Source organism: Mucor velutinosus, assembly GCF_035048745.1.
Source record: "Mucor velutinosus strain NIH1002 chromosome Unknown tig00000093, whole genome shotgun sequence".
NCBI classification, from domain to species: domain Eukaryota; kingdom Fungi; phylum Mucoromycota; class Mucoromycetes; order Mucorales; family Mucoraceae; genus Mucor; species Mucor velutinosus.
In genome coordinates this window covers 1,728,969-1,737,943 of record NW_027041907.1, presented here as the reverse complement: position 1 = coordinate 1,737,943, position 8,975 = coordinate 1,728,969, and the positions used below count along the sequence as shown (strand labels likewise).

At 40.5% G+C, this 8,975-nt stretch overlaps 3 protein-coding genes across 3 annotated transcripts; 1 reads left to right on the top strand and 2 right to left on the bottom strand.

The window, feature by feature from the left end:
- Positions 1–1,708: 1,708 nt before the first annotated feature.
- On the bottom strand, positions 1,709–2,869 carry ATG18_1 (autophagy protein; the record flags this gene model as incomplete). The annotated part of the gene is made up of 1 exon (XM_064821688.1): positions 1,709–2,869. One exon carries the CDS (start codon positions 2,867–2,869, stop codon positions 1,709–1,711), a length of 1,161 nt encoding a protein of 386 aa, XP_064681374.1.
- Positions 2,870–2,979: 110 nt separating this feature from the next.
- ATC70_002309 (uncharacterized protein) lies at positions 2,980–3,645 on the bottom strand (the record flags this gene model as incomplete). The annotated part of the gene is made up of 2 exons (XM_064821687.1): positions 2,980–3,162; positions 3,220–3,645. The coding sequence occupies 2 exons, from the start codon at positions 3,643–3,645 to the stop codon at positions 2,980–2,982; spliced, it is 609 nt and encodes a 202-aa protein (XP_064681373.1).
- A 257-nt stretch (positions 3,646–3,902) lies between these two features.
- On the top strand, positions 3,903–6,369 carry ATC70_002308 (uncharacterized protein; the record flags this gene model as incomplete). Its single annotated transcript, XM_064821686.1, has 3 exons — positions 3,903–3,951; positions 4,010–4,058; positions 4,113–6,369. The coding sequence occupies 3 exons, from the start codon at positions 3,903–3,905 to the stop codon at positions 6,367–6,369; spliced, it is 2,355 nt and encodes a 784-aa protein (XP_064681372.1).
- Between the last annotated feature and the right edge of the window lie 2,606 nt (positions 6,370–8,975).

Here is an 8,975-nt window from a genome sequence, read left to right as displayed (position 1 = left end):
CAACAACTTCAATCAAAACATTTATTAAAGTTAGCACCATTGGAAGCGCCTTGAAAAGTACTTCAAGAATGTATTAAGAAGCGTAGAGTGATCATCATAATTTATATAGTCCAATATCATAAAATAGAAGAAGTCGAAAAAAAAAAGACGAAATCTGTCCAATCTTGAACAGAAAAAATAAACTGAATTTGAATTGATTTTGGCGGCGGCGGCTTGCTGCTGGCTGACCTAAATGCCTTTCTGTTGATGGCAATGATGATTGCGATGCTGATTAAATGGGAATCATGAAATCGAAAAGACAATTGAATAGCCCGGATACTTTTTTGGGGAGTTTTGCCTCATGAAAATGTCTTTTGCAATGACAATATCTCAAAAAAAGTCGCTGTAGATCTTACACAAGTCTTGTATATACTTATGATCAGCTTTATGTCGCCATCTTATTAAGAGCATCAGCAGCAGTAAATGATATGACAGTTCTATTATCAGAAAATGGCGATTATGGTGTATAAATGCTGCATAAAACTTGAATTTTCTTTCACTCCCAATAATAGGCTTTGTTTGATATCAGTGTAAGCAAAAAAGGTGCTGAGGGAGATACCTTCTCTCCTCCTTCTGGCTCTAATATAACCTTTCTTTTACTAACTAATGATTAGTTGTATAAAATCTACTTGATATACCCAAATGTATAATATCTGATTTAAAATGTCTTTGGCGAGAGCCCACAGGGCGACGTCGACATCGAACGTAGCAAGATAGATCGGCTAGTAAATCATACACTGCACAATAGTTCTTCAAATTTTGCTTCTCGCTAATTTAATGGGCCGTTTATGCCAGCGAATTGCTAAATTAAAGATCTGATAAAGATTTTTTTTTACATCACAGCTTTAATTACAGCGGTATAAAGATTAATCCATCTTTTGTTTGTTTGGCTGAAATAGCCATAGCCAATTTAGAAGGAGCAGGTTGCAGACACAAAGTAAAAGTTCCCACCGTCTGAATAAGGTATAATGCTCTAGAATATTTATAGACTGTCTAGATTTATGGATCATCTTAGCATCCCGCCCGTTTTGAAGTAGTGTAACATGACAAGAACGAGGTGAACATTTCGCAATACCATCTATGGACGAAATAGACATTTTTATACAAAACATCATTGAATGAATTACCTATTGCATTTCATCAAAACTGGAGACAAACTTATAGTAAATGGCTCATTTAAAAAGCATCAATTTGTATCAAGATGTAAAAATGGAAGGCTCCACACTTAATACGATTGACCACCCCTTTGTTTTGATGTAGTTGTCAGATGACAGGAAACAATTTTGTTTAAACTCTAAATAAACGTTTTGAATAACTTGAGCTGTCTTTTTTTTTTTATATAAAATCTTCTATATGGTTTATAGATAATACGACTATTAAGACTTTGGGCTATTTTTCTTTTTAGATGATCTATAAAAGATCAGATAAGAAGGACTTGGAATTCAACGGAGTTATAGTAAGGATCTGATTAGGGATCTTTGAACAAATGCTAAAAAGTGTTGTATAATAAGAGGAAGTTTTTATTAAAAGATTATATAGAGAAAGGGGTCAGGAAACAAAGAAAAAGAATAATGTCAAAGGGGTGTGTCATGATTAGAGTGGATAATGCATTTGAGTGAAGAATAATGAAAGATGAGAATGCAATTGTGTACGTGGTGAAATGTAATTATTAGATAAGAATGTCATTGTTGGCATTTCCTTGATGATAGTTGTATAGTTTGCGAGATAGGCTAAGCTTTTTTTGACGCCATTCCTCTTCAGAGTCTTGAATACGACGGACAACATCCTCCTCACACAGCAAACTACCGCTACTTACAACGAATGATTTGGCAAATGTATACTTCCAAAGAACTTGAGGATCAACACCTGCTCCTTCCAACATGTGCTGTAAACGTGATAAACGGGTATGGCACTCGTGAGTGTGAGAATGCACATATTTGACAAGGCTCGCTGGTAATTGACCATCTTGATCTTGCTGCTGAACAATGTACTCCAACACAGGTTCTGACAGGGGGTCGTATTTGAAGCATCCTTCCTTTGCCAACATCTGATTCAAACTAGCAAAACTGTCCTCGTATATCTGCGTTGACGGTATATTTGACTTGATGCCACCAAGTACCCAATCCAGAGTAACACGGATCCATTGAACCTCCATCTTGGGTGCCATGGGCATTGGAGCCGAAGAGGTAACAGAGCGATAGCTATAATAGGAGGCAGGCAGGTTTGTTAATGTAGGTTGAGCACGAGCACGGTTTTCCATTGATTGTTTGGACTGTTGCTGATAAGATAAAGACAAAATCAATCCCTTGTCACCCACATAGCGTTGTCGATCGCTTTTTGTCTCTAATGTTTGGTTCCAGGAGGGCAGTTCGTAGGTCTTTTCAATGGATGAGTTGTATTGGTAATGGTACATGACCATGGCTTGGTCTTGTGGGCTTAATTGCTCATAAGGCAACTTTTGAGATCGATTCAGAAACCAGCCAGAAAAGTGGATTTTCATCAGACGGTGATAAGCGCTCCATTGATGAGAGGATGTGTTCGCCAGAGACATGACCGAGGAGCCATCGACAGGTCTGAATTCGATGATACGGTTTCTAGGATCGTAGTGGTTTGCCACCAATTCCAAGGATTTGTTCTTGCAACCATCCAATTTGATGGTGATGGTCTGCCGCATCGACTTGATTTGCTGGTAAATGTGGAACTCACCCATGACCCGAAATTTGCGACATACAGAGCGAATGTGATATACTTCAGGATATGACAAGTAGGAAAATATATTATAGATGACTTCGGGCGCCATGCTATTGAAAGTGTTCATTTTTACAGGCATTTTGTAATCAAGGAAAAAAGGAGAAGATGCAGGATACAATGTGGGAATTTATTGCCTCATATTTATATCAGCTCTAAGTGTAACACTGGACACGTTTTGGTGCAGAGTCTCTATTCGTCGCATTTGCCATTGGCTGGGCCTGTCATCCATCGTTCAAGCACCTTACTGCAGTCAAACTGCTTCTTGCCCAACTTCTCGTTCACCTTATTATGGCGTCTACACAGCCATTCACTCAGCGTCTCTCTGCTAGTGACATCAATTGGATTTTCTGCCATGTCCTTCTTGAAGTCGTTCTAGTTGCAATGCATGGTCAGAACATGGCACCTTGTAAATCACATTTTACCTGTTACCTTGCAGAACCAGCATGGATAGTGCTCAGAAAACGACTCAAAGAAAGTTTTCATGCTCTCTTGTTGTTTCTTTTCCGGCTTTTCGGGATAGTAGGCTGCCATGGTGTGGAGCAATGTCCATGTGTGTCTTCCCAATGTTTTTACATCTGCTGGGCAATTGTTGCGCTTCCATTCCTCATCAAATTTGGTTCCTGCATCTGCTGCCTTATCTGCAGACGTGGTACCTGACTGAGTTGCTGTGGCAGTGGATTGCTCGTTTGATTTATCAGTTGCTGCTGCTGCTGCTGCTGTTGCTCCTGACGACTTCTTTCCAGCGCCAATCTTTGACCATGTCTTGAAATCGACACAGACTCGACAGGGCTTGCCGTCTTTCATTGGAATCTGCTCTCCAGTTGTGGGGTCAACATACACAGTTTCTTTGGCCATTCTTTTGATGAAGTTTGAGAAAGAGCTCTAAGCGAGATGAAGTGCCTCTTTTTTATAAATGCATGCCCCCGTTTTCAGCTACGTAAAAACAAGTTTTTCCATCCATTTTTGAGTCATATTATAGAAACTCAGCGTACAATCGCCATCCCGAGCCATTCAATTTACCATTCAAATTACAAAGGTAAATTTTTGTTTGTTTCAAATTGAGCTTCTTCTTTTTTTTTTTTTTTACATATCACTTTTTTCATATTAGTAATATGGTGCAAGCAAAAACGCTGAGGGGCAGCAAGAAGGTGCCCTGTGAAGGTAGGTTCTTTCTCTTGATTTAGCATAATGTGGCTAAGCAATGTATCCCCTTCTCTAGAATGTCGAGACCAAAAGAGAAAATGCAATGGAGAGAATCCCTGTGAAAGGTAAGGAGGGGACATGTACATGTTTGACCGTTGGCCTGACACACAGTCTACCAGATGCCACAAGTTTAATCTATGTTGTGTCTATACATCCACTCGCTCCCCTCGAGATGAAGAATTCATTGAACTAGCAAGAAGAGCAGCCTTGGTGTCACAAGTCGAAACATTGAACAATCAGATAAAGGACATGGAAATATTGATGAAAGATATGGGCAGAAGCAGCAGAGCCGTCGATTTCGCAGCTTCTCCAGTCAACAGTATCCCTTCCTTGATGGACGATAGCGATAAGAGTGTATCCAGCTATGAAGACAACTCTGTCGCTTGTCTCGCCTCTGTTCCTCCAAATGTTGAGATAAATAACATTGATAAGCTGATTTCAGCAAAGCCCAGCAAGCGCATGAAACTCATTGCATCATCCGGCAACGGTGCCCATGCTTACATATCAACAGATCAAGGCAAAAACCAAGCTAAAGTAGCGCCCTGGACACTCACCTTCCAAAAGGGCAACATGTGCATCGATACAAATGTTCAGTCTCACACTGACTTGCTCAACAACCTTTATCTGATGATGGGCACCATTGAACTTATGCCTCAAGTACCTGCAAACATCTCCATGGCTGTGAAACAAAACTCGCTTATCGGCATCCTCAACACATTAATCCGAAAGAAATACGGCAAAACGCATTGCAAAAACGTAGCAAGATCCGTTCGCATCTTTGTTACCCCAGACTTATCCAATGTCAATACCATGGTTGTAGCGCAGTCGCCTGATTCGATTCAGGTCACCACCATGAAACTGCTCCGGGCTTATCTCCGTTGTCAACATCTCCAGCAACTCGCTATCCACGTTCGCACATTTATACGACTCTATGTGGATGAAAACGCCATCGAAAACTCACCAGCAGCTATGGCGCTCTGTGCTGCTATCTGTACCCTGCGCTGCAAACATGTAGCAGATTGTTTGCCATCAATCTCGCTTGTAGAGTACGGCAAATTTTATTTTGAGCGTGCTCGTGATCTCTTATCAGATCTTTTTGATCAATTTGATCTAGAGACTCTAACTAGTTACACATTCATGACTATTTATAAACTCACTGTTTCACACACAGACGAAGCGATGCTTTATGCTGACATGGCTGAACGTATTACTCTGGTACTGGCACCACACTACGACGCAATCTTAAAGCAGAAATCCAACGAAAATGAGGACCCCTCGCTGTTGCTGAGAAAAGGCGAAGCTGTGCACTTTAGTCGTCTCCGTAACCATCTACATCGGGCGCAAACATTCGAACAAATTTCACGTGCTGGTAATCCTGCCATGACGCCTACTGCCAAGGACAGTCTTCTATTGAACAAACAAGATTTGCCCTTTTGTACATTACTTCATATGGGTGAAGGTAAATGGGAAATTGCTGACGACGACTCGGTGCAGGAAAAGTGGTTCGCTGAAATGAATGGCTATATTCTGCGTCTCCAGAGAGCCGAGCATGAAGCAAGTCGTGCTGCTCAATCCTGCGATCTACACCATTTAGTGGGCCTCATTGGACACCAAGTTGAAATGGCCACTCGTCACTGGTACTACAAGGTGCTTCCGCCTGAATTCAGACTGTCGCTCCCCTTGTATGATTCGAATATCCCGTGCAAAGAGTATTACACAACGCTAGAGCGTGAGTGTTCTCATAGCGCTATTCCTGTATTGACTACATTGGCGCTATACGAAGAATGGATCGTCTTGAGTCAATGCTACCTGCCCAAGAAGATACCGGCTCCTGGCACTGATTGGCGTCTTTTAAACGAAGTGTGGCGAGGCGGACCTACTGTGGACACTACAGATCAGAAATGGGTGCGTCGTGTTGCTAAATTGATGGATCTACGTAAAGCCATTGATTTTGAAGGGACGGATCAAGAATATCTGATTGCCGTTAATTCCATGCTTGGCCCCACTGAAACATCCGTCGATACTGCAACAATTACACTCGCTCTACACTCGGCCTTCAACACAATTCGACTTGTCAAGTTCCTACGATCCAGAGCCGCTGACTGTTACTTTGACATTCGTATCCTGATCAATGCCTGGCAATATCTGCTGACTATCTCCAAATTGCAAGGTTTGATGCCTGCCGAGATTTTAGCATTTATTCCTCGCATTCACAAGAACTTGACTGCATGCATGGCTATTGTTCAAGAAGAACTTAAATTGCAACCTTATCAAGGCAAAGTAGGTGACTATGTTGCAGAGATGGAGCGAGATCTCAAGAGTCAGGTTATCAACGATGATGATGATTGCGACTGTGTTGCTTGCCCAAATGCATAAATCTCAAGATTAACTACTCTTTATACATTTACTAATTCTTAATTTGCATTACCCTCTTGTTTGATACAAGCTAGCGCTGTTTATTCTATATACCTTCTTCTCCTTCCCTCCCCCCTCCCTATTCTATTAATGTTATTATCACTGCACAACAATAAATCTACTCGTAGGATGCTTTCAGTGGGCATTTATAAAGTTTAAAATTGTTTCGGATTGTGTTGGGCCTGCCAAGTGCATGTGCCACCAATACGTACCGATCTTTCTGCACCTCATAGACATTTATCAGTGCTTTAAAAGTGGATTCAGGTACACACGTACCAAACACCATTGGCATAGGGCAAATAGGTTATTTTCATTATGGAATACAAGCCTTTCGACACTTCGGGTAGTTTCCTGATCTACACTTCGCTTCGGTGGAAACCAACCTACGTTCAAACGGCTCGCGCTGCTGGGGGCCTTTGGCTAATATTGCAAAATTAATATAGCTAAAATGCTAGAAGAACCCTTATTGTAGATTGATATAAAATCGCTAATCATATGAGTGTTTATGCTTCGGATGGTTCTTTACCTTCGCTTCGCTTCGGTGAGAACCCACCTGCGCAGCGGCAGCTCGTGTTACCGATTGCCCTTGCGTATCTTATCAAAATACTGCTACTTTCATTTTTACCCTTCACCTACACATAAAAAAACCTTCTTATGTGATGCTCTACATCCATTCACACATAGCTACTTCATATAAGGGCAAGTATCATACTGGCATTTCCCCTTTCTAGTCCTTAGTGTTCCTGATTCAGCAAAATCTGAGTACATTTGAGCTGCATTTTCTCGTGCTCAAGGCCATTTTAGATTGCCAAAATAGCATCAAACAATTGCTCTTATCTAGTAGCTACTTTCTGACCCGTTTGCTCAACTTTTTGGGAATCAAAAAAATAAGGTCAAAAATTGACCAAAAAGCATGAGGTACTCCTCATGGTTTTCATCGAAAATCAAACGATCGCGTTTTTCACCTTGATAATGAAGACTTTTACTATGTTATACGAGCCTTTCAGCACTTCGGGTGGTTTCCTGACCTACACTTCGCTTCGGTGGAAACCAACCTACGTTCAAACGGCTCGCGCTGCCGCGGGCCTTTGGCTAATATCCCAAAATTAATATAGCTAAAATGTTAGAAGAGGAACCCTGATTGTTGATTGATATATAATCACTAATCATATGAGTGTTTATGCTTCGGATGGTTCTCACCGAAGCGTAGCGAAGGTAGAGAACCAACCTGCGCAGCGGCAGCTCGTGCTACTGATTGCTCTTGCGTATTTTATCAAAATACTGCTACTTTCATTTTGACCCTCCACTTACACATAGTAACCCTTCATATTATCTGTGGATCTGATTCTTATGTGATGTTCTACATCCATATACACGTAGCTACTTCATATACGGGCAAGCAGCATACTGGTATTCCCACTTTTTAGTCCTTAGTGTCCCTAATACAGCAAAATTTGAATGCATTTGAGCTGAATTTTCTTGCGTTCAAGGCCGTTTTAGATCGTCAGAATAGCCCCAAATGGTTGCTTTCATCTGGCAGTTACTTTCTGACACTTTTGCTCGACTTTTTGGGGACCAAAAAAACATGGTCAAAAATCGACCAAAAAGCATGAGGTATCCCTCATGGTTTTCATCGAAAATCAAACGATCGCATTTTTCATCTTGATAATGGAGACTTTTACTATGGTATATCTTGAATCAAAATGTTTCTATCAATCCAAAGCAACCTCTGAAATTATCTTTGTGGGACTTTGATATGTAAAATTTCGACATTTTGGCCATAAACCTCTTTTCATATTTTTACAAATCATTTAATAAGTGTATTCAAAACATCTATTTTACTTAGTACCATTGGAAGCGCCTTGAAAAGTACTCCAGGAAAGCTTAAGGAAGCATGGGGTGATTATCATACTTCACTTAGTCGAATCTGCAAAAATAGCTCGATCGAGTCCAAAATTATCAAAATATGTCCAATCTGGAACAGACTATGATTCTGGGTTTGAATTAATTTTGGCTGGTGGGGCCAGCTGGAAAACTCATGCCCTTTTCATAAGGCAATACAGTAGTAAATGCCCTCGAAGCGTATAGAAAGTAGGTAGAAGGTCATAGCACTATTGTTTATAATGACATCGTCTTGCATTCTATATTTAATAACGTTAGTCTGGACATTGACAATGCATGGGTTGCATAAAATGTCTGCAGTAAGTAATGAAATCTCTGAGGCTCTGAGACGTCGCTCAAATAAAACATTGACAGCATTGAGCAGAGGAAAGAGGGTAGAAATTACAGTGGTTTTTGTTGATTGATTGTAAAATCATTATTCTCATATGAGCCAGGTCTGATAGATGCCTTGAAACTCAGGTTCCATATTAGGATTGTAAAGTGCAAAAGTACTGAACATTTATTATGTTATGATATTGAATCAAAATGATACTATAGATCCAAAGCAACCCCTGAAATCATCTTTGTGAGATCTCGATATGGAAAATCTCGGCTTTTTGGCCAGAAACCTCTTTTCATATTTTTATAAATTACTCAATAAGCTTATTTGAAACATCTATCTTACT